Raw genomic sequence first — 25,257 nt, forward strand, 5'->3', positions numbered from 1 at the left:
TGCTCTCTACTGCAAGAAGCAGAAACCTCAACTTAAACAATTTTAACAATGAAGAGACTTTGTTTCTTAAGTCACTACAAATATGCTGAGGTGGGCAGGTGATCAGGCATGGTTCATTCAGCCAATCAGCCTTCTAGCTGCAGCAGTTAGCTCTCCTTTTCATTCAGTCCCCCTCTGTGTCATCTTTACCCTCAGGTAGATTTCCCTCATGGCAATGAGATGGCTGCAGCAGCTCCAGCCCTCACATCTACATATAATAACCCACAAAGGGAGAAAGAAAAGCACTTCCAGAAGCATTCTTGGAAGGTCCAGGAAGCTTACTCCCCAGATCCTCCTCATCTCTCAGTGACCCCAGTGGGTCACATGCCCATTCCTGAACCAATCCCTCTGAGCAGGAGGTGAGATTATGCTAATTAGGTTATACCTGAGCCATAGAGCCCAGCCTGAGGTTCACTTCCCTGAAAGCATATGGGCTACACAGGGAAGGTGAAAAATCCAAATTTAAAAAATGAGGTATTTCCAAGAGAAGGAGAAACACGTGTTGGAGAGGCCACCACCATGTCCTCAACATCATCACCTTAAAATAGTTTTGAGCCTCAACTCCTTGTGAATTGCTTTCCACATATTAACAGGGGCAGACACACTTTGGGACATTCTGTAATATATATCCTTAAAGTTCTTCTAACCCTGAAGTGGATTAATTCTATGAAAAACCTCAGAATAGGAAGTTAGAAAATGCTAGATATTATTATTATCTTAAGTGATGATGCTGAGGGAACATTTCCTTTTGCCAAACGTTGAAGATATTGGGTTGGCCAAAAAGTTTGTTCGGGTTTGTCATCCCATCTTACTGGAAACCCCGACTGAACTTTTTGGCCAACAAAATACATGACGGGATGTCAGGCAAAGAATACAAGATCTGAGAGGACAATTTTTTTTTTCTGAGAAGCAGCATAAAAGCTTATATCTCAAGCACTAGTTCTATCCATTTTGTCTCAGATTCACACATTTGAGAAACTGATGTCAAATGTCCTCATTTTTGTACAGTTGAGTACTAGGACCCTAAGAATTTTGCTCACCTTAATCCCATGTATCATCCAGCCTAGACTTGTTTATACTGTGAGAGAATCTTTTTGCAAACAGCAGAAGCCTTGTTTACAGAATTACAATCCTGTTAGAGCATTTTCTTTTAAGATAGCAACTGTGCTTGTGGTCTAAAGGTGACCCATTAATCAGATTTATGGAATGACTTCAAGGAGAGATTAGCTTCAGAAGTGTATTAGCTTAGTTTCTCCCAGGGCTCAATTTAATGAATCTAGAAACCATACCCAGCAAGAGAATTGTATTTTTCCATCCAGCTTCATATATTTTTATTTGTATTCAGAAAACAGGCAACAAGGAAGCAGGAGTGGGAACCAAGGGAATCCATGAAGGTTTTTGTCCCCATATTGTAATGCAGTAAAAGCCTTCCACTGTTTCAGCAGCTGAGCACACAATTATTCATCTGTTCAGCAAGTCTTACGTCTGGACCGAGGACGTGTATATCAACATGGAAGGCCCCATGTACCCTCGAGGGGCTCTCAGTCCAGAGAGCATGAGGAACTTGTAAACAGCTACAGTGTCCCTTGCCTATGGACAACGGGTCACAGTCATGCATGGGCCGCAGTGACACAGCTGCCTGCCAGAAACATCAGAGCCAGCCGAGGGAAGCCTTCTCTGAAGAGGTGACATTTCAGGAGGGCACTGAAGGACGAGCAGCATTCAAATAGGTAAAGAAAACAGGTCAGCTCACAGCCTATTCATGTGTCACCTAAAGGTTGTATGTGTGATTTATGCTGGTATCAAAAAGACCAGGATCAAGAGATATCAGGAGCTTAAGAGAGAAATGATTCCGATGAGAAACTTTATTTTATTTTATTGGCCTCGCCGCATGGCTTGGGGGATCTTAGTTCCCCGACCAGGGATCAAACTCAGGCCCTGGCAGCGAAAGCTCCGAGTCCTAGACACTGGACCGCCAGGGAATTCCCTAGAAGCGTTTAAATTCTGACTTTTTACCAAGACTTGAAGATTCTCTTTTCTGTAAGTCAGGTGGCTGCTATAACATAAAAAGAATTCCAGATGCTACAGGATCGCAGCCAGTCTTCTGACAGCATGGCACTGAAGGCCTGGTTTCCCAGCTGTGGAAAGCTCTGTTGGAGAAGGCAGATGCCTGGCCTGCAGCCTGTTTTCATTTGTATGTCAGTTTCCTTCCACGCCGGTGCCCCCATAGGAAAGCCTGAGAATGAGGAAACCAGAGGTCCTCATCCTGGGTCTGTCACCAATTATCTACATGACCTAAATGAAGCCACTTAGGCAGTTGTGTCCCCATTTGTCTCATCTTTAAATAGTGGTCATAGTCTCTCTATGGTAAATTTTGTGAAAAGATGTGAGATGACATGTCAGAGGGCTTGAACGTAGCAGAGCTATAGAAACAACTATACAATGCAGTGCCAAAGGAGAGTGCAGAAAGCAGTCTCAGCAAGGATGTTTAAAATGTGACATCATACTGAATGCTTGGTATTACACCTGGGCTTGTCTCAGAACTGCCACTTACTAAATGTGTGGACACTTGTAGTTACTTGATCACTACAGCCTCCATTTCAACTTGTTTAAAGTAGGGCCAGTATCTCCCAGGGGCATGTGGGTTGAAATAATCCTTATAAACCGTTAACGCAGTGTCTGCACCATAATTAGCACTACGTAACTTTTTAAATTTCCAGTCACTTCAACTCTAATTTTTTCAATGTCAGGCCCAACCTCAGCCTTCATCTTTCTTGCTACATTTCCCACCCATACAAGGGAGGAATTGTTTCTTTTATTGGCAAAAGTCACGGACATTCACTGCGCCACATTTACCAGTGGGCAGTGTAACAGTGTTTTCAAAGCCAAAACTTATCCTCTGTTCTCTCATTTCTCTTCTATTCTATGTGGCAGGATTTAAAATCTGAATTTGGGAAACCCTTCTAGAGCCTGGACCTCTTTCCCCTAACTCCGTTTCCACAGCACTCCTGAGCACACCCAGACCAAGATTTAGATTTAGGTGAGGGATTTAGGTGGCTTCATCTGGCCCGGAGCCTAAGCCACTTCTCCCAACCCAGCTTCTAACATAGAATGTACATTCAAATATCATATTTGTGTGACTCTTAATATAGTAGCTATTTGATCCCCATTCTACTATCATTTTCCTCCATATATCATCCCTCTGGGAAACCCAAAGGATATGAGATGATTGACAGGGTAGAATTTAGGCTTTGCCAGGGCCGTCCTAACATCGAAATACAATGTATTCTTTACCCTAAAACTATATCCTCAGTTTGCTGAAGCTGTTAAATGAACAACTGTACCTTCGGCTTGCTGCAGCTGTTAAATGAACAGCTGTACCATCGGTTTGCTGCAGCTGTTAAATGAAGTAATGCATGTAAAATGCTTAGTATAGTTTCTGGCATTCAGTAGCCCTCAGAAAATATTGGCTAAAATATTACTAAGGAGAGTTCTATAACCTTGATAGCCAAGAGTCACCATGAGCTTGACTCAAGGGAAGTAAGAAAGACAGATCATTGGCTGGGGTTTTGAACCGCATGGAAGAAGACAAACGCTTTACCATAGAACTTGACGCCAAGCTATAATAACAGAGCAAAATAGGCCTGGGGAAAGAATCTGAAAGTGCACAAAACAGAGGATCATAGTGTCATTTGAAGCATGACTATGAAAAGTGCCACTGGCTGTAGTTGACAGACCAGCAGACCCCAGCACCCACTCTGCGGGTCTTTGCTCTGCATTTGGCACCAGCCAAGTAGCCTCCTCTCTAAAGGGTCAGTTTTGCAAGTGCCCACCCGACTCCCATGGCCTCGCCCTGTGCTCAGAGAAGGCCATAAACTATGTTGGCCAATTCACCTTGTCATTTCAGGATAGAATGCATTAGGTTCTCCCCCAAACTCAATGGGTAGAAGAATCATAAAACAAGAATTCAGGTGTCCCTGAAGCTCTGCACTTGTGTCAACAGGCCTGATTTGTATCTGAGCGGGTGAGCATTTATAGCCTCTGATTTGCCATTGTGGAGCTTACAATTCCAAAGGCTGAGGCTCCTGTTCCCCACCCAGCCTCAGTTATGTTTATGTCACCAGCTTCTGAGGCATCATCTGCTTAGTACTGCACTTTTGAACAGGACCAAGAGACCACGCTGAGCCATGAAGTCCCCACAGCTATCACTCCTATGTCCTGGTAGACACACCTATGTGACCTTACACAAGTTAGATAACCTTTCTGGGCTTAAGTTTCCTCATCTATGAAACTGAGATAACAGTAATAATAAAAGTTGTGTCATTATTAGGCAGCTAAATGGTAACGTTGGTTAAATGCTGGGCTTATTATAGGCACTTAATACAAATAAGTTTATTCTATTACATTACATTAAATACATTATATTATATTATATCATCTCATCATATCTCATCATATCATACATATTATTATGATGTCATTTTTGGAAGTCTCCATTAGTGTGTCCATAACAAAAAGATGTCAGAATGACTTAAGATTAGGAAAAGCTTCTCCTCTACTGCCTCATGTTCAAGACAAATCTACAAGGAATCAACTACTGAATATTTACTGAACACTCCCCTGTGTGCTAGACACCATACCGGACTCCGTGTAGGTACGGAAATATAAGACTCAGGGCCATCCCAGCTCTCAGCAAGCTTATTACATAGTTGAAAGTAGAAGACACATGAAACAATTAGGCCTCTGGGTGTTAATGAATTCACATAAATACAGATGCCCCAAGCTGCTGATTTGGGTCTTCATTCTTCCCGCCCTAATACTCAGGCCTCCCCAGGTATATCTGGGCATCCTCAGGTATAGTTAATATGTTCATGTCCCCCAATATTTCCATCCAAGCCAGGGGTCCAGGTCTCCTACCCACTCCTCTGGCCTCAGCTGTTTCTTTCTGGAGCTTCCCTGAGTCTAAAGCCCCTGTCATCGTGGTCTGTAGCAAACAGGCGGGTGCGGGGACACAGCTACACTCACTGCCCTCTGCCCCAGGCCCACGCTGTCTTTAGCGTAACTTTAACTTAACGCTAAACCTTTAACTGCTGTTCCATTTCCATTTTGTGGGACCAGATCAGGACAGAAGCCACAGGACCCTTCCTCCCTTTTCAGTTCCTTCCCCCTTACTAAGCTCCTCCTCCAACCACAAAGCCCACCCCTCATTCACAACAGCTCATGAAGATAGACAACCACACAGATTCTGTTCTCCTATCACCACAGCAGTGACCCTGTTTGCTCCAAGCTAATATAATAATAACTAATGATAATAATAGCAGCAGTAAATGCCATTTGCTCTAAGGTCATTTCATGTATTATCTTATTGAACTCTCACTTTAACCTGTAGAATAGATTTTATTTGTCCATTTGATAGATGAATAAATTGAGGGTCATATAGTCAAGGAGTGGGTTCAGGGTCACCCTACCTTGTATGTAAGAAGTAAGTAGTAGTTCTGGGTTTTAGTCAGGCTCACATGACTCCAGAGCTTTTAACCACCCCCACGATATTGTCTCTACGTGAGCACACCGCTGTCAAGATAAAGACAGTTGGGCATTTCAAGTATTCCTGAACCAGCTACAGGACGCTTGACTCTTCTTGGAGCCATGGAAAGAATAGAGGTTCCAACCCAAGTTTTGTTGCTATACACCTTGGCCAGGTCAGTTTCCTCACCCAAACTGGAGATTTATCAAATTTCCTCCAGCCTTGTTTTAGGTTCACAGTAAAACTGAAGGGAAGGTACAGAGATTTCCCATATACCCTCTGCCCTCACACACGCACAACTTCCTCCATTATCAACATCCCTCACCAAAGTGGTCCGTTTGTCGAAATTAATGAACTCAACATTGAGACATCATAGTCACCCAAAGTCCATAGTTTACAAGACGGCTCACTCTAGGTGTCATACATTCTATGGGTTTGGTCAAATGTATAACGACCTGTATCCACCATTACGGTATCATACAGAGTAGTTTCACTTCCCTAAATATCCTCTGTGCTCCATCTGTTCATCCCTACCCACCTCCCAACCCCTGGCAATCACTGTTATTTTTACTGTCTCCATAGTTTTGCCTTTTCCAGAATGTCTTACAGTTGAAATCATACAGTGTGTAGCCTTTTCACATTGGCTTCTTTCACTTAGCCAGATGCATGTAAGTTCCCTCCATGTCTTATCATGGCTTGATAGCTCACTTCTTTCTAGCTATGAATAATATTTCATTGTCTGCATGTACCATAGTTCATTCATTCACCTACTGAAGGACATCTGGATGCTTCCAAGTTTTGGAAATTATGAAGAAAGCTGCCATAAACATACATGTGTGGGTTTTTGCATGGCATAAGTTTTCAACTCATTTAGGTAAATAGGATATGTGATTGCTAGATCGTATAGTAAGAATACGTTTAGTTTTATAAGAAACCACCAAATTGTCTTTCAAAGGGGCTGCACCATTGTGCACTCCTACCAACAGTATGTCAGAGTGCCTCTTGCTCTACCTCCCCACCAGCAATTGGTGGTGTTAGCGTTCAAGATTCGGGGCATTCAAATAGGTATTTTGTGGTATCTCATTTTAATTTGCATTTCTCTGATGACATGTGATCTGGAGCTCTTTTCATGCTTATTTGACATCTGTATATCTTCTTTGGTGAGATGTCTATTCAGATCTTTTGTCCATTTTTAATTGGGTTGTTTGTTCTCTTGTTGAGTTTTGAGTTTGTTTTTTTCTTTTTATATTTTGAATAATGACCCTTTATCAGATGTGTCTTTTGCAAAACACATATTTTCTCCCAGATGGTGGCTCGTCTTCTCATTCTCTTACCACTGTCTTTCACAGAACAGAAATTTTTAATTTTAATGAAGTCCAGCTTCTCAGTTACTTCTTTCATGAATAGTGCCTATGGTGTTTACCTAAAAAGTCATCGCCACACCCAAGGTCATCTAGGTTTCCTGCTATGTTGTCTTCTAGGAGTTTTATAGCTCTGCATTTTACATTTAGGTCTGTGATGCATTCTGAGTTAATTTTTGTCAAGAGTGTAAGGTCAGTGTCTGGATTCTTCTTTTTTTTTTTTGGCATGTGGACATCCATTTGTTGAAAAGATTATCTTTCCTCGGTTGTATTGTCTTCGTTCCTTTGTCAAAAGTCAGTTGACTATAATTATGTGAATCTATTTCTGGGCTATCTATTCTGTTCCATTGATCTATTTGTTTCTTCTTTTGCCAATACCGCACTGTCTTGATCACCGTAACTTTATAGTAAGTCTCGAGGATAGGTAGTGTCAATCCTCTCCTTCAATTATCGAGTTGGCTAGTGTGGGTCTTTAGCCTCTTTATATAAACTTTAGAACTAGTTTGTCAACATCCACAAAGAACTTGATGGGCAGCCCTGATTTTAACAATGTATTTTTCTGGGAGTTTGCCCAGTAGCCAGCATCCAGAGCCCTTAGTCTTCAGTAGGCTGAATTTGGGTCCTTCTTTTCTGGACTTGGGGAAAATGTTTGGATTTTTTAAGTTCCTTGTGTTTGCACATTATGTGCCTGAGCCCAACTCATGAAATGTAATCACAGACATAAAGCAGGCATCCCAATAGCATGAAGAAGAAAATGCTGGGGCTGGCAGTGGTGGTTAGCCCTCACCATAGCATTAACATTCATTGTCATCAACATCATAAAAGAAGCTTGTATTCATCAAGTACTTACTAAGTGCAAAACCAAGATCTCAGTCCCTTACATGGGTCATGTCACTAATCCTTCCAATAACCCTCTGAGGCAAATACACGTATTACCTTCAACTGAAGAAATAGAGTCTCTGAAAGATTAAGTAACTTCCCCAAGTCACACAGGTAGTAAGTGGTGAAGCTGAGATTCAAACCCACTCTTAATCCCTAGATTGCACTCATTCTCACTGGCTTCCCCTTTCACCCTGGGGTAGTGATGCTGACCATCCTGGGCCTGACATTCCAGCTTCCTGAAGGACAGCCCAGGTCAGCTCATCATCTTACACTGAATGGGAAATCCCACAGACAACTAAGCTTCCTGATAAATCCACTCTACTCTAGTTCCTTGAAACCCTTTTCACAAAACCCACATAGTATTTCAGAAATGGAAGCTTAAGCACCTTCTCCTCCTCCATTCCCCCCCCGCCTTCCACCTGCTTCCCCACAGGATCCAGTTGGTTATAAACCTCTCTTGCTGTTTATTTACCTCTTAATAAGCCCTATCTCCTCTCAGAAAGCCATTTAGCACTGCACCACTTAATTTCTCCCCAAGGCAGAATCTGCCAGATGGAGTCTTCGTCCCCAGCCACATCGATTTGTCTTATGTTTAAGCAGCAGTGAACATGCCACAAAACTAAAATAGCAATCAGTTCCCAGGTGTGGACTCACTGAGCAGGGAAATGACCAGGAGTGTGTGCATGTGTCCACCCGGGGCAGCTGTTCTGAACGGGCTGGATTAACCCAGGAATGACTCCCGAAGGTGGCTCCCAGCCAGCTGTGGCCACATCTGGGCGGCCCTCAATGCAGAAGCACGCCGCTTTTCTGCCTCAGCTGGATTCAGCCACTCAGCACCTCCTCGGGCTGGACGCCGCAACCCTGGAGCTATGCACCCTTGCCTTTTCCACAGTTGAGGAGACAAAGTGGGCCCCCAGAGGATCAGGAAACCACAGAATAACCCAGTGCAAGAAGGAAATGTCCCTGATGTCACTTTTTCTTATTCCAAAATTCCTATAAAATCTGACTCTGAGTCTATAATATTACTACATTTGGGTCAATATAAATATAAAATTCTTCAAATTTTGTACCAGCTAAATTACTAAATTATGTCCCCCCAAAAAAATTTGGAACACCCCAAAAATCATGTTGTTCCCATAACTTCAGTGCTCCTGGACACACACGACAAGATGTGTGCCTGGAGGTGTATGTGCCTCTGTTTGAGCAGCACGACCCGGAGATGGGCAATCTCTGTTTTGGGGAGGGTAAGCCTACAACAGGGATGAAGAGTGTCCCGTCACCACTGCATGTCATCCTAAGAAAGAGAAGATGACATCTAAAGGAAAGACAGGCGATTATTAACAGGACAGCAGTACTGGTCAGGGCCTCCCAGGGACCCAAAGAATAATAGAAAGAAAACAGAGACCAGTCTGACTTATAGCTTCTTGTGTGGTTCCATTGACCTTGCGATACCTATCATCATTATGGGAATTGACAAGACAGCACTCCAGCCAAACTCACAGAAGTGACTGCTCATAAATATATATACATACATACACACACACACACACACACATATACACACACACATATATTTCATAAGTTCATCTGCATAACATCCATCGTCCAGACCATTAATAATTCACATCCCATAATATGCAGTGGAGCCCTTTATTAGAAGGAAGAAGAATGAATATCAGTGTTCACGGGTGGAGGTGCATTGGCCTTGCCTTCGGTATGTCTATGTATGTAGCGCTCCCAACTAGCTTTTGCAAACCTTCTGGTTTGAACCAGTGTGCTCTGGAAGTGTTGGCAGTCAGGATACTGTTCACAGTCAAAGGTGTGCTCATTAAATCTAATCTCAATACCGGCCAGATTGCTGAGATTACAGCAAGCAACCAATGGTGGGCCATCCCCAAAGGCATTACCCAATAGGGCAGAAGTCAAAGGGCAGAAGTGTAAAGACAAGTTGAGTGATAATCCTTTATTCCTTGGAGCAATTTTGCTGTAATATTCAAGGATCCTTTTTTTTTTTAAGTGTCCTCTCAAAAAGGAAAAAAAAAGCAATAGAGAAAGCCTCCCTCCTTCACCATACAAGATTCCTTTTCCAATGGAGAGTATCTGCCATTCCAATTTCTTTAAGTAGCTTTATATTTGGACATTTAACAGGTGTTCCCAAGGCTGCTCTAAAGAAAAAAAAAACAATTCTTCCCTGAATCAACAGGTAAATGTTTTTCTGAAATGACAGCAAGAAACAGATCTGGGGGGACTGTCTCTATTTTTCATGGTAAAAAATAATAAAAATAAAAAAATAAGGTAGAGCAGATGATAGTCTGCTCTAAAATAAGCTGAGGGAATGAAAAAGTGCTTAGAAACCTGTTACATCCTTTTTCCATTAAAAGAATTATTATTAAAATGCTACAGATGCACTGCCCACAAAATGCTCAGAAGTGGTCCCCGTTTGGGTGATACTGCCCACGGTTAACCAGTGGCTGCTGCACTGGGCTCCCTAGAGCATGGGCACTTCCACAGAACTCTGTGGGTCTTTAGAGTTACAAGACTGCTCCCTAATTGTAATCCCTGATTATTTTATAGACTCTGATCCGATCTTCCCTTGGTTGGCCTTCCAAAAGTCTTCCAGATGGATGTGCATGTATTTCAGGAAACTGGGGGAGTCCTTTGCAAGGATCTTTTTGACAAGGAAAATGGGGTCTTAGGAGGGCTTGCTTGGGGTTCTCTAGAGGGCCCCCAAAGAAAGGAGGAAGGCGTCAAACCCTTATCCTCCTCAAGGACTTTTACGAACTCAGAGGAGAAAAGTGAAATTTGTCACGTCTCTTTCTCTGTGGAAGAGTGGTCTTGTCATGCCCAGGGCAGCTCAGATTCCAACAAAAACAGAAGCAGTAACATGTCCAGAGAGGCTCAGCATCAGTGGAGAAAAATAGCAAAAGAGAGCCTGCTTCTCCAGGCCTGGATGGGCTCAGAGGCATCCAGCTGCAAGCCAGCTGGACTTAGTTTAAAAGACCACGTGTGGAATATTGGTTTGGTCCCAGATCCCACATTTAAAGAGGAACATTTCCAAACACAGCCTTAGTCAGAAGAGCCCTCTCCTCTAAGACAGACCTTGAATCTGTGTCACACAGAATAATTGAGGGCACTTGGAAAGTTAAATTTGACTTGGCAAGTCCAAAAGGCTTCAAAAGACACCTGATGGATACTTTAAAGTATTTTTTTAGGGCTTCCCTGTGTGGCGCAGTGATTAAGAATCCGTCTGACAGTGCAGGAGACACTGGTTCGAGCCCTGCTCCGGGAAGATCCTACATGCCTGGAAGCAACTCAGCCCATGCGCCACAGCTACTGAGCCTGCGCTCTAGAGCCCATGAGCCACAGCTACTGAAGCCTGGGCACCTAGAGCCTGAGCTCCGCAACAAGAGAAGCCACCACAATGAGAAGCCCGCGCACCGCAACGAAGAGTAGCCCCTGCTTGCCACAAGTAGAGAAAAGCCCACGTGCGGCAACAAAGACCCAACACAGCCAAAAATAAAATAAATTCATTAAATATATATATATATATTTTTATGGTAGAAGATGAAGTAAATCAGATTGCCTGGGAGAGCAGAATTAGTTCAATGTTTGGCTAATCAGAAGGAAGAATTTCGCAAAATGAGGGCTCTTAGAAATGGAATGTATTCCCTTGGGGAGTAGCGAGTCCTTCTGCCAGAGCTAGAAAGCTGATGCTGCCATTCCACTGGAGAGGAAAGAGGGGAATGATTTCCAGGAGGTAGGATATTCAAGCAGTGAAAACTGGGTTTTGTGTCAAGTTGGACCCAGACTTGGGGTCCAGCTCTGTTTTTGTAAGGCCTTGGGAAATTTCTCTTGAACCCTCAAGTTCCTCATTATGAAATGGGTATAACATCTCCTCCAATGAGTTATTATGCAAGTAAATGAAGTATTAATTCACCCTAGTGCTTGGCACGGTAGAAATGTTAAATTCACAATTGTTGCTGCCCCTGTTATTACCCAAGCTTGATAAATTGGATAGGAAGAGAAAGTACATCATTTTCTCAGATTTCTTTAGCCCTCTGATCCTGTGGTCACTGTGGGGCCCATCCTACCAAAGTTCCTGGTGCCATCTTCCTAATTCCCTGCTTCCTATTTCAGCACCACTCCAGATCTTCCTAGACAATGGTCTATATTCTCACCTTTCCCACTGCCGCTCTCCACCCACAAACAGAAGCAGTCTTTCCTATACTCCATTCTTTTGTGACCCTGCTTTCTACAGTGATAACTGGGTATTCTAGGAAGTGATGTATATTAAGAATACTATGTTAATATGACTATATAATCACCTTATCCTTTAAATTTTTTCTCCTGCTAGAAAGCAAGGGCTGAGCACAGCAACCAGTCAATAGCCGACAGTCAATCAAAAGTCTACATGGTCAGAAGGAGGGATCTTTACTAGTGGGATTCTGTAGATCATGCTTAGCTTCTCTAGAGATGAGGATAGTGGTCATTTGGGGCAAGGTAGAATACAGAGCAGTCCTGTGACAGGCTGACTGGAGGATGTTAGGTGCAGGGGGACCTTTTCAACTCACTCATTCATGTTCTGGAGAGCTTTAACATTCACTCTGACCCCCGTCTTTCTCCAACCCCAGAAAAGAGCGGAGCTACACGCAGAAGTGCTGGAAGGATGTGCAAGTGGGGGACTTCATCCAAATGCAATGCAGTGAGATCGTCCCAGCCGACACACTCCTCCTCTTTTCCTCGGACCCCAGTGGGATCTGTCATCTGGAAACTTCCAACTTGGATGGAGAGACAAACCTCAAACAGAGGCGTGTTGTAAAGGGCTTCACACAGCAGGTAGGGCTCTTTCTAAGATCTTCAGCTGGAATGGCAAAGGGAAGACGCCAGCCAGTTCTACTGGGAAACTTTATTTAATCTGTTGTGTAGAGGAGAATATAGTAGATGGCCTCCTTTTCCCAGGCACTTAGGTACACTTAATCTTCCCACCAACTCTCTGAGATGGATATCATCCCCTTCTCATGGAAGGGGAAACTGAGGCTTGGGAAAGGTAAATAACTTGCTGAAGGCCTCAGAATCCTTAAATGGGGACCCCCTCCATTCAACTGAAGAAACTGTGCTCTCTGCTCTAAACCGAGGAGTCTAATATCTGCTCAATTACTCAAGACCAACCCATTTTTCTGTGCTTATCCAATCCTGGCTCATCCTGCCCAGCTCAGCTTCAGCAATTTCTCCATGAATTTTTTCTAGTACTCCTTTGACCGCAGCATAAAAGCAGCAAGGTATCATTAACTACTTTTCCATTTGTGTAGGTCTTACCTTCTCAACAGTACTGAAACCTCTTTAAGGACAGGGAGTGATCATCCACATTTTAATTTAATCCCCACTTTATGTGTGTGATACCTTGGATATCATGGAGGAATCATGATTGTTTGGTGGTTAAGCGCCCAGGCTCTAGAGTCTGGCAGAGCTGAACCCAAAGCCCAACCCCACCATTTATTAGCTGTCTCACCTAAGGCAAGTTATTACCCTCTCACACCTTCATTCCCTCATCTGGAAAATGGGCACAAAAATAGTACCCTCTCCATAGGGTGTTTCTGAAGACTGAATTGTTACTGAGCCAAACTTGGTTCTGCTTTTGCCCACGTGCAGTAAAGCCAGTCTACTGACACTGGGCTGTAGTGAAGGAAAACGCAACATTTATTGTAAGGCTCCATACAAATAGTCTGGGACAGCTAGTGCTCAAAAAGACTGAACTCCCTGATGGGTTTCAGGAAAACATTTTTAAAGGCCAGCTAAGGGAGGGGGGGTCACAGGCTATGTGATATCTCCTCACGCACAATTCTCTGATTGGTTGATGGTAAGGGAACAGGGTGGTGTCAGAGGGTTTATCAATCCACAGGCGCCATTAGGTCTTGGGGCTATGGGCTCATGGTCATCAAATAGTTAATATCTTCCATTTGATGGGGGTTTTCATGTCTGTCAAACAACTCAGGAAATGTGCATCAGATACTATTATCTAGGTACTTCAGAAAGGAACTAAAGCAAGGAATATGGGGGAGAGGTCAGCCCCAAAAAGGCCCCATAAGGTCCTGCTCGATTATAAAATAATATGTACATGAATTACTTAGCATGAAGCTAGGCACATAGTAAGTAAGAGACCAGTAAATAGTTGGCAGTAAATATCAATGGCGTTCATAGGCAATATGCGTTGACTGATGAAAACTGGGTGTGATATTCCAGTTTTCAATTAAAATTCCCCTTGAAAGTGTTGATTTCCCATCTGGTACCTTGCTCTATGCATGGAAAAGAATAAAATTCTATCACTCCTCTTCATCCTGACAGCCTGTGGCTAGGGAGAAAACGAATGAATCAGGGGATTTAGAAGAAGGCAGGCAAGTGGTTCATTCCTCAGAGATGCTCATGAGCTAACGTTTCGTTATTTAGACAGAAACTTCTCAAGAGAAGGCCACTCATCATACCTCACTTTGCCTCTCTCAAAGCCCCAGATGAACAGTTCTCATAAAATCGCTTTTCTATGATTGAACTCTGTTCTCTCATCCTTACAATGGGAATAATAATAATAGCTCTCCCAAAGTTTTGCTGTGTGATTCAAATGAGATAAGGAAAGTAAAGAACAAAATAGAGGGTTTGCTGCATTGTAGATACACAATAAATGGTCTATTGCTGCTACCTCAGCTACAGTTCCTACAATGGGAATGGAAACCACCATGACCACCACGCCGTCATCTTGCTTTGTGGTTGTGATAGTGGCTCAGTCCTCCCACTGGTGTCCAGGCTCTGTTGAGTCAATCACTGCCCTGGGGCTTGGCGTCTGAGTTTTCTCTCCTTTGCTTGTCCTTGTCACACTCACCCAATCATCCCAGTGTTTACAAAAATGTAGGGCGGGATCTGGGTAAGCTCACAAAGCCATTCTAGACACAAAATAATCTATTTCTTGGCTCAGGGCCCTGTGGGCTGCCCTCTAGAGCAAAGGTTTTCAAGCTTTTTTCACCATAAGTCACGATAAGAAATACATATTGCACACACACACCTATCCACATGCACATGTGGGTATGTGTGTGAGTGTGTAAGACTGCCACCTCAGTCATACTACATGCAAAGGACTCTGAAACTTTCTATTCTCTTCTATCGGGTTTTGGTTTTTGTTGTTGTTTTAATTAATTTATTTATTTATTTATTTATTTATTTTTGGCTGTGTTGGGTCTTCATTGCTGTGCACAGGCTTTCTCTAGCTGTGGTGAGTGGGGGCTTCTCTTGTTGTGGAGCATGGGCTCTAGGCACTTGAGCTTCAATAGTTGTGGCGCACGGACTCAGTTGTGGCTTGCAGGCTCAGGAGTTGTGGTGTGTGGGCTCAGTAGTTGTGGCACGCAGGCTCTAGAGTGCAGGCTCAGTAGTTTTGGCGCACGGGCTTAGCTGCTCCGTGGCATGTGGGATCTTCCCGGACCAGGGCTCGAACCTGTGTCCCCTGCATTGGCAGGCGGATTCTTAACCACTGCGCCACCAGGGAAGCCCCCGGTTTTTGTTGTTGTTGTTGTTTTAAGTTCTAGGAGCAGCAAAACGTGTGTGCGTTTGTAAATCTACCCTTCAGCTGGCCCACCCCAACATCCTCACCATAACTCTAAGTCTTTTACTCTTTCTCAGGCAGTTATTTCGGCACTGTTGAGGTTCACCCAGTCCCTTCTCTTTTTTGCCATTGGCAGTGGCTCCCAAGCTGTTTCTTGTATATTAATTAGTCTGATAGTTTGGGATTTGACTAGAATGAAGAGCTGGATGAAAGGGTCATTCACGCTCCACTGCTATAAACCAGCTAATTCAAGTTAATCACATCTCTCAAACTCTAACCCTAAATTCTAATAGGGTACTTGGTGTAATGATTTACCAAAATAAATAAATTCACTTGTAAAGGGAACAAGATTTATTTGATTTTGAAAGTTTCCAGAATTCTCTATTCTATTTCACTTCTTGATTCTCCCCCCCACTTTGCTTAAGTGTGCTTTTCCAGTTCTATAAGAACAGGGATAAATAGTACTAATAATAATGCCCTTTTTTAAAGTCCTTATACATATAAGGTAAGTGAGGCACAGAAACGTGAAGTAACTTGCCCAAGGTCACTAAGCTGGGAAGTAGTGGAACCAGGATTCAAAGCCAAGTTTGTCCAGTCTCAGCACTTAAGGTTTGCAGTAGCTCATCTCCCTGGTCCTTTGACTCTCACCCAGACTTTACCCAGAATTGCTTACTTGAAAACACACATTTATCGTTTTCAATATTCTTTCCACATGTAAGTAACAAGCAGCAGGAAGAATAAAAGCAGGCCTAGCCAGCTCCCTGGGGAGGAGGCATTTTAGCTGCTCTTTGCGATCTTGCTTCTCCCTTATGTCTTCAGTGCAAAAAGATTTCTGAATATGGACAGAATTCTCTTCTGACTAACTCTATATATAATATTTCTCAAATGTGTTGAACAAAGATGTTGATGAGAGTTGCAAGAAAAATACATGTTGCACTGTCATATAAGATCAGAAGGCAATAGGTTACAAGTTTTCCAATAGTGTGTACTGCAGAACTTCTCAGATACTTTAATAAAGGGGAAGGGAGGGGGAGGGAGGTACTAGTATATAATATTTCTAATTATTTAACCACAGAAACCTTTTATTCCAAGGACCATATCCCAGGACTACTTACAGGAGAGGTGGGATCACAATTTAGAAATTTGCCTTAAACGCACTGAAGGTGTTTTGGATGTATCATAACCATCACAGGGAGAAACTTTTTCATATATACATGCATCCTTCCCCATTATTATCACCAAATTATGATTCATGGGGACTGAATAGTGGTCTGGGCATGCATATTTTTTAAATGTTCTCCCGGATGATCTTAATATGAACCTACCACTAGTTCATCAAAAACCTGTGTAATAAAGGGAAGGTGTTACTTCCAAAAAACACTCATCATAATAATGGGAATAAAGCCACCATCTACAGGAGTCTTACATGTTTTGCCCATATTGTCCTTTGTCCTCATGACCATCCTGTGAGGGGGACATCACTACTCCATTAGACAGATGAAAACACTAAGGTACAGAAAAGGCAAAATTCACCACTTGTCTCAGAGAAGATTTTGAACACCTGCAAATGTGGTTTGTTTGTAAATTTAATACCTTAAATAATTAGTATTAATGACTTTTTTTAGCTTGTTATTCCTATTGGCTATGAGACTTTTATTTTGCCAAAAGGGGGTTTTTACTAACCTCAGAGATTTCTAGAAACTCCCAACCCCACACCATATACCCACAACCATTTTCACTGCTGTGTTCTGTTCATCCAGAGTCAGTAAGACAAACTTTGTCCCAGCTCCTCTAGATCAGCACTTCTCAAGGTGGAGTCTGCCAAACCCTTATCTCAAGAGATAGTTCTTAAAAAACAAGGTCTGTGGTCAAATCTGATTAGGAGGCCGGAGTCCTGTGGACCCCTCTTGGAGGTTCCAACGTCCATGAACATTTTAAGGTCTCAGAGAAGACCTAGAGGAAGGAGGCCAGTTAAACTTTCTTTAACCCTGAGCTTTCCAAACTTATTTAACCTCAGAACCATTTGGGGCACAATAATTTTTCACCTTCATATGGAAACTTGAACACATTAATCTACATTGTGTGGAACACAAGTGATCACAACAGGTGAGGAATGACCGAGAGGCTGACCATCCTCATGGCTTAGACAGCTCATCCTTGCCTTTCCTGTCTAGGTTCAGAGGAAATTATAAACATGAGAGAGCTTCTCAAAAGGATCTTTCCCCTGTGACACAGCACATCATTCTCAAGGTTGCCAAAGAGTTAGTTTCAAAATCCATTTCCCAGAATGCAACTTGGACCAAGTCAGGTTTCGGGGTTTGTTTTTTTTTTTTTTTTTTTTTTCAATTGGAACTTTTATCATGATGGGCCATCTTTACTTTCACAACATTATTGACCTGTTCTTGAAATATTTATTCCTACATCCTATTGCTGGGAAAAGGACAGAAAAGGAAGGAATACAAAATTAGGATTATGCCGAGGTCTGCAGAACAGGCAAGAGGACTTCATTAGAGAATTAAATTGTACAGTTTTCTCTTTGGGGACATTTTTTTTTTTTTTTTTTTTGCGGTAGGCGGGCCTCTCACTGTTGTGGCCTCTCCCCTTGCGGAGCACAGGCTCCGGAGCACAGGCTCAGCGGCCATGGCTCACGGGCCCAGCCGCTCCGCGGCATGTGGGACCTTCCCAGACCGGGGCACGAACCCGTGTCCCCTGCATCGGCAGGCGGACTCTCAACCACTGCGCCACCAGGGAAGCCTGGGGACATTTTTTGACACCTGAAATCTCTTCTTTTTTAAAAAATTTTTTAATTGAAGTATAGTTAATTTACAATATTATTTTAATTTATGCTGTACAGCAAAATGAGTCAGTTCTACACATATATACATTCTTTTTTCATATTCTTTTCCATTATGGTTTATCAAAGAATATTGAATCTAATTCCCTGCGCTATACAGTAGGACCTTGTTGTTTATCAATTCTGTATATAATAGTTTGCATCTGCTAATCCCAAACTCCCAATCCATCCTTCTTCCACTGCCCCCGGCTTAGTAAAATCTCTTCTTTAAAGGGGTTCCAAGATGGGCACTAGAGATTTAACACCTGAAAATAAGTATGTGCCATTTATTTTGGTAGATGGAACATTTACCAAAGCCAAAGAATCAGAAATGAATTCTTCCAATTAGTATTTCAGAGCAATTCTCCTAGTTATCTTTTATCCAAACCATTGAAGCCCAAATCCTACTGAAGTGTGTGTCAGATCATTTCCCAGTGACAAGGAATTTGAGACACCAAGTTGACATGGACTAGCCTCTTCAGCATCACCCGAAAGCTTGTCAGAAATGCAAAATTTCAGGCCCTGCCCCAAACTAAACCAGACTCTGCAGTTTAAGAGATCCCCAGGTGATTCATGTGCAATTGAAGTTGGAAAGTACTGGCCTAGAGCCCCATTGATTAATGTAATAATTGTGCCTATCTGTTTTATTGCCCACGTGAAAGATTCTCAATTGACTCTGCCTTTTAACTAGCTTGAATTCCACTGATGGTTAGTGCTTTTAAGCCATTTGCTCAACTAAAAAAGAGCCATTGTAAGCTGGATCCTCCGCAGTGAATGTGTGTGCTGATTTAACATATTTAGACAGGAGAGCGCTTTACCGACGGAGTTGAGGTGGGATGGGGAATTATCTGTCACCATCCCAGTTCAGTGATGATGCATCTTGAATGAAACAAAAAGTCTCTGCCTGTCCATTCAACTTGTCTGCCCTGAGGACCAGAGAAGAATCCTCTTTCCTGGTGGATTTGATAATGGGACTGCCCCTAGTGGGCTGTTACACATTTTCTTGAAGAATGATACTTAGGGCGAGCTGCCCGTGACGTTGCCTGCGCTGTTTGAAACTGCAGAACCCGTTACCAGCTTGGGGCAACTACCGTTCCGGCTGGTTCCGGAGCCCGTGCGTGCCAGGAGGGCTAGTGGCGGTCGCGACGTGGCTCTAGCCTTTCGCGTCTCTGCAGCCTGGAGACTAGAACCGGCACTTTGGTAGGACGCCACCTCCAATTGCAGCGCTGGCGCGGGCGGAGGCTAAAACACACGAGTCCTGAGACTGAGGAAAATGCGCCAAGTTCCCGTCGGCGGTGTAGTGGGGAAGACCCCAGCGGTTCGGGCGCCGGGCGAGCGGAGCCGCTTCTGGCGCTCCTTGCCGTCCCGGGGCGGGGATGGGGGCGGGCGCGGTCGGGCGCCGCTTCGGGGATGGGGGCGGGCGCGGTCGGGCGCCGCTTCGGGGATGTAGTCGGTGCCGGCGCCCAGGCAGGACCGAGCCGCAGCCCGGGTTCCTGCTCTTGAGAGCGAATGGTCACTCCCCTGCGGGGAGGGCGATCCGGCCAGCTTTTCCGTGGGTCGCGGGCCCCCGCAGGCTCGGGGCAGGGGCTCACCTGTCGCCCCCGCCCTCAGCCCGGTTAGACTTGTCGGCGTCACCGCCGCGGACCTCGCTCTGGGCCATGACCATAGTTACGGGAGAAACATATGTGATGTCACAACCCCCAGTGATAAGGACAGCCAGGAGCAAGAAATGGTATAGCAGAAGATACGGCACCTGGTCAAATGTTATATTCTAGATATGCTTGGTGATTACAGGCTCCCTGTATAAATGAATTCTCGTCAACTCCTTGGGATTTGAAGAGAAAATGCCCCGTGTCATACCTAGTGAAAGTAATAGGCTTTCAAGAGGTAGTCCCTCAAAAAAAACCAGACGTTCCTTGAAGTTTTTTCAGAAAAAGGAAACCAAGAGAGCCTTGGATTTCACAGGTTCTCAAGGAAATGAAGAAAAAAACTTCTGAATATAGAGGATCTGAAATTGATCAAGTTGTTCCTGCAGCACAGTCCTCACGTGTCAACTGTGCGAAGAGAAAAAACTTGTTACCGTTTGTGGGACTGAATAATCTCGGCAATACTTGTTATCTTAATAGTATACTTCAGGTATTATATTTTTGTCCTGGTTTTAAATCTGGAGTGAAGCACTTATTTAATATTATTTCAAGGAAGAAAGAAGCCCTAAAAGATGAAGCCAGTCAAAAAGCTAAGGGAAATTGCAAAGGAGATTCTTCAGTAAGTTTTGAACTAATATGCAGCTTACACTCCTTGATCATTTCAGTCGAACAGCTTCAGGCTAGTTTTCTCTTACATCCAGAGAAATATACTCGTAAACTTGCTACTCAGCCAAGGCGACTACTTAACACACTCAGGAAACTCAACCCTATGTATGGAGGATATCTACAGCATGATGCACAGGAAGTATTACAGTGTATTTTGGGACACATTCAAGAAACATGCCAACTCCTAAAAAAAGGAGTAAAAAATGTGGCAGAGTTATCTACTAAGGTAGAAGAAAAACATCAGAAAGAGGAAATGAGTGGTAATAACAGCATGGAGATGGACAGTATGAGGCATTCTGAAGACTATAAAGAAAAATTGCCAAAAGTACATGGGAAAAGAAAAAGTGACACTGAACTTGGTAACATGAAGAAAAAAGTTAAAGCCTCTAAGGACCACCAGTCTTTGAAAGAAAACCAGAGACAAACCAGATCAAAAAGAAAAGCTACAGTTGATTCATCAGATATTCCTGCTAAAATAATCCGCAAGCACATTTCTGAAAATGAGAGTGCAAGACCCTCACAAAAGAAATCAAGAGGTAAAAGAAACTGGTTACAGTCTGCAGCTAAGCAACTCAGCATTATTTCTAAATTCTTTAGTCTGGGTAAAATAACAACAAACCAAGAATCCAAAGGACAATCTAAAGAAAATGAATGTGGTCTTGAAGAGGACATGGGGAAGTATGAGGATGGTAATACAGCTGATGGTTGTGGACTTGAATCTCCAGGGAAGAACGTTATGCCTGTTAATGAAGTTAAGCCCATAAACAAAGGCGCAGAGCAAACTGGGTTTGAGCTCGTGGAGACATTATTTCAAGGTCAGCTGGTCATCAGGACTCGTTGCTCAGAATGTGAAAGTTCAACAGAAAGAAGAGAAGATTTTCAAGACATCATTGTACCAGTGCAAGAAGATGAGCTTTCCAAAGTAGAGGAGAGTCCTGACAGTTCTCCAGAGCCAAAAACAGAAATGAAGACCCTGAGATGGGCAATTTCCCAGTTTGCTTCAGTGGAGAGGATTGGAGGAGAAAATAAATATTTCTGTGAAAATTGCCATCATTATACTGAAGCTGAACGAAGTCTTTTGTTTGACACAATGCCTGAAGTTCTAACTATTCATTTGAAGTGCTTTGCTGCTAGTGGCTTGGAGTTTGATTGGTATGGTGGTGGACTTTCCAAGATCAACACTCCTTTACTGATACCTCTTAAACTGTCACTAGAAGAATGGAGCACAAAGCCAACCAATGACAGCTATGGATTATTTGCAGTTGTGATACATAGTGGCATTACAATTAGTAGCGGGCATTATACTGCTTCTGTGAAAGTCACTGACCTTAACAGTTTAGAACTAGATGAGGAAAATTTTGTGATCGACCAAATGTGTGAAGTAGGTAATCCAGAACCATTGAATGAGGAGGAAGCAAGGGGTGTGGTCGAAAACTATGACGATGAAGAAGTGTCAATTAGAGTCAGTGGAAATACCCAGCCAAGTAAAGTTTTGAACAAAAAAAATGTAGACGCTCTTGGACTTCTCAGAGGACAAAAGACTAAAGCAGATGATGAGTTATACAACAAAGCATCTCATCCTGATAAAGTTGCCAGTACAGCATTTGCTGAAAATAGAAATTCTGAGACTAACAATACTAATGGGACCCATGAATCTGATAGAAACACGGAATCCAATGACCAAACAGGCATTAACATGAGTGATTTTGAAAACAAAATTTCATATGCAGTGCAAAGCTTAAAGGAGTATGAGGGGAAGTGGTTGCTTTTTAATGATTCTGAAGTGAAAGTTACCGAAGAGAAGGACTTTTTGAATTCTCTTTCCCCTTCTACATCTCCTACATCTACTCCTTACTTGCTATTTTATAAGAAATTATAGAGTGAGTGTATTTTCCTTGTGTGCATATTAAACATTGGTAAATTGATTACATCAAAAAGTCTTTAGCTTATCTTTTGAAGCTATTGGATATTACTGGTCTCTCTAGGTTTTTATATAAATAGTGAAATCTGAGTTATTGAAAACCATGTTAATTTTTAGAATTCCTTTTCCTTAGTGGAGACTAGTGATTGATGCATTAGCTTCTGGGAACAAACTTGTATAGGTTCTTAACTGAATTATTCAAAATGGAAGCATTTAAACACTTTGAATTTACACCTATCTTTTGTGTTTGCTTTTTCAAATAAAGTGCTTGTATTTTTATCTCCATATTTTGGAGTAATTATCTACATGATGTTTATAGGTTCTGTGGGTTTTCAGCTAAGAAGCAGAATCTCATTTCAGTACATTTAGTTTTGTAAGTCATGAAGCCAGATCTTTGATGGGCTGTATTAGAGGCACGTGTATGTATTCACAATAGTGCACATTTTGTGCCTTCAGTCACTTTGAAAAGTGTCTCAGGAAACCTGAAGAGTCAGTCCTCTTCTATCTTCAAAAGAATTTTATATGTATTTATGAAAATGATCCTGTACCCTAGTAAATATTTTTCAGTGTGGACTAATTTGTATCTCTTCATAGTCATACTCTGCACGATCTGTATATAATGCAACGAACTTAGAGGTGTGACCTTAAATTTAACTTTTTTTAAAAAACCAGGAGGTCAATAAAATTTAAACTGCTTAACAACTAAAAAAAAAAAAAAAAGAATGATACTTAGTCTTTTTACTTTTGGACCAATGATTAAATGTTGAGCAGAGATCACATTTTCTATATCTTTTAATATAAGATCTACGTAACAGTATACAATAATACTACTACTACTAAACAACAGTATCAATAGATAACTTGGTTGAGCACATACTCTGTGCTATAAGCAGCTCTTCTAAGTGTTTCATACCTATTATTTCTTTCTACTCCTTCTGAAAAACCCTATGAGAGAGGCACTCTGATTATCCCCATTTGACAAATGAAGCAAGAACAGTTCAATAACTCTGCAAGCAGAGGACTGAGCTCAGCTTTAAACCCAAGCAGAGTTCTTTTATTTTAACTTTTCATTATGGGAATTTTCAAGTATATACAAAAGTAAGAATAATATGATAAATTTTTATGTGCTCATCACCAAATTTCAACAATCAGCTCATAACCAATCTTGTTTTATCTAGATCCCCACCCTCTTCTCTCTGTTAATTATTTTGAAGCATGTCTTTTCAATATCCAGCATTGTATCTGTAAATATTTCATTATCTATCTGTCAAGAATAGGATTTTTTTAAATATACCATTCTATCTTTGTCATGCCTAAAATAGTGGCAATGATTCCTTGATCTCAACTTTCAAGTCGGTGTTCAATACTTCCAGTTTGTTTGAATAAGGATCAAAATAAGGCCAAATACTAAGATTACTTTCTTAAAACTCTTTTACTCTGTAGGTTCCCTATTCAGTTTTTTTTTTGTTCCCTTGCGTATTTAGTTTTTGCTGCTGAATAAACCAAGTTGTTTGTCCCGTAAAATTTCCCATAGTCTGGATTTTGCTGACTGTGTTGTTTCCTTGTGGCTCCATTTTATGTTTTCCTACCCACTATATTTCTGTAAATTGGTGGTTGGATCTAGTGCCTAAATCAGACTCAGACTAGACTTGTGTTTGTGTGCATGTTTATGTCAACATTACATCACAGGAAATAAAGTGTGTTACCATCTTGAGGTACAAAATGTCTGGTGGTCTTTTTTCAGTGTAAGCAGCCATTGATGATCATTGTTTAGATCCATTAATTCAGTGGGGTTTGCAAAATGGTGATACTCTAACTCATGTATAAAGAGGAATTTCCCCTCATCAAGTATTTGGTTACTGTGCACTACCCTCTATAAAGGCAGGATAAGTGTTTGTTCCTTTCCTTTTATTTACCAGTTTTAAAACAATGACTTGATTCCCTAACATCCCCCAAAGTTGACCAATGAGTTTTTCTTTCTTAGTATCAATATGAACTCCTGGATTTAAACATGTTTGATGTATGTCAAATCATTGCAGTTATTATCTTGATTGACTATCCCATCTTTAGCCAGTGGGAACTTCCTCAAATTGGCTTCCAAGTTCTTTTGCCATGACCTCAGTAGTCTTTGATAAGTCTAGTCCCTTTCAATAGAAAAATTCAGAGTTGCATAATTACACACGATATTTAAAACTTCCAATTTTTCATTTTAGATGTGATAACATTTAAATTAGCTGTTTTTATTCCAAGTAAATTTTGATGAGTAAGCTGAGCTGCATTAACTAGATATGTAGTCTGATAATATTTAAACAACGGGGAATCACTGAAATGTGATAGGTGGACATACATCACACTGAACCAATCATTTAAAGATTAATAAAATTAATGTAAATTATACCTGCAAACCTAAATTTATAGGAATCATCCTCTTTTACCCAAAAGTATAATTCTTAACCTATTTCAGTTCTGACTTTTCTCTCGTGTCTTAATTAGTTCATATTAATCTAACTCAGCTCTACTACTGCTTATAATCTGTATCAACAAATTTAATAACTGATTAAAACCTTTCATATTCTTCTTCTCTATATGTTCTCTCACCATTATGAAGAACCCTTTGGGCAGGAGCTTGTGTTCAATGATTTTCTTGTGCAAACTGTCCACAGAATAAGTGTTCAGTAAATAAGTCCAAAATTATTTTGACAAATGTTCCAGCATAAAGAGCATTTTATGCCATATAAGCTGAAAATCTTCTTTGTGTCAAGTCACTAGCAGAAAAGAAAATTAATATTCTGAAAAGGTT

General features: G+C 41.9%; 1 protein-coding gene across 1 annotated transcript; it reads left to right on the forward strand.

The window, feature by feature from the left end:
- Positions 1-20,068: 20,068 nt before the first annotated feature.
- LOC307052619 (ubiquitin carboxyl-terminal hydrolase 1-like) lies at positions 20,069-22,415 on the forward strand (the record flags this gene model as incomplete). The annotated part of the gene is given in 2 exon segments (XM_079703645.1): positions 20,069-20,209; positions 20,211-22,415. Coding segments are annotated over 2 exon segments (2,346 nt in total).
- Positions 22,416-25,257: the final 2,842 nt, after the last annotated feature.

Source organism: Hyperoodon ampullatus (assembly GCF_949752795.1).
Source record: "Hyperoodon ampullatus genome assembly, chromosome: 4".
Taxonomy (NCBI): domain Eukaryota; kingdom Metazoa; phylum Chordata; class Mammalia; order Artiodactyla; family Ziphiidae; genus Hyperoodon; species Hyperoodon ampullatus.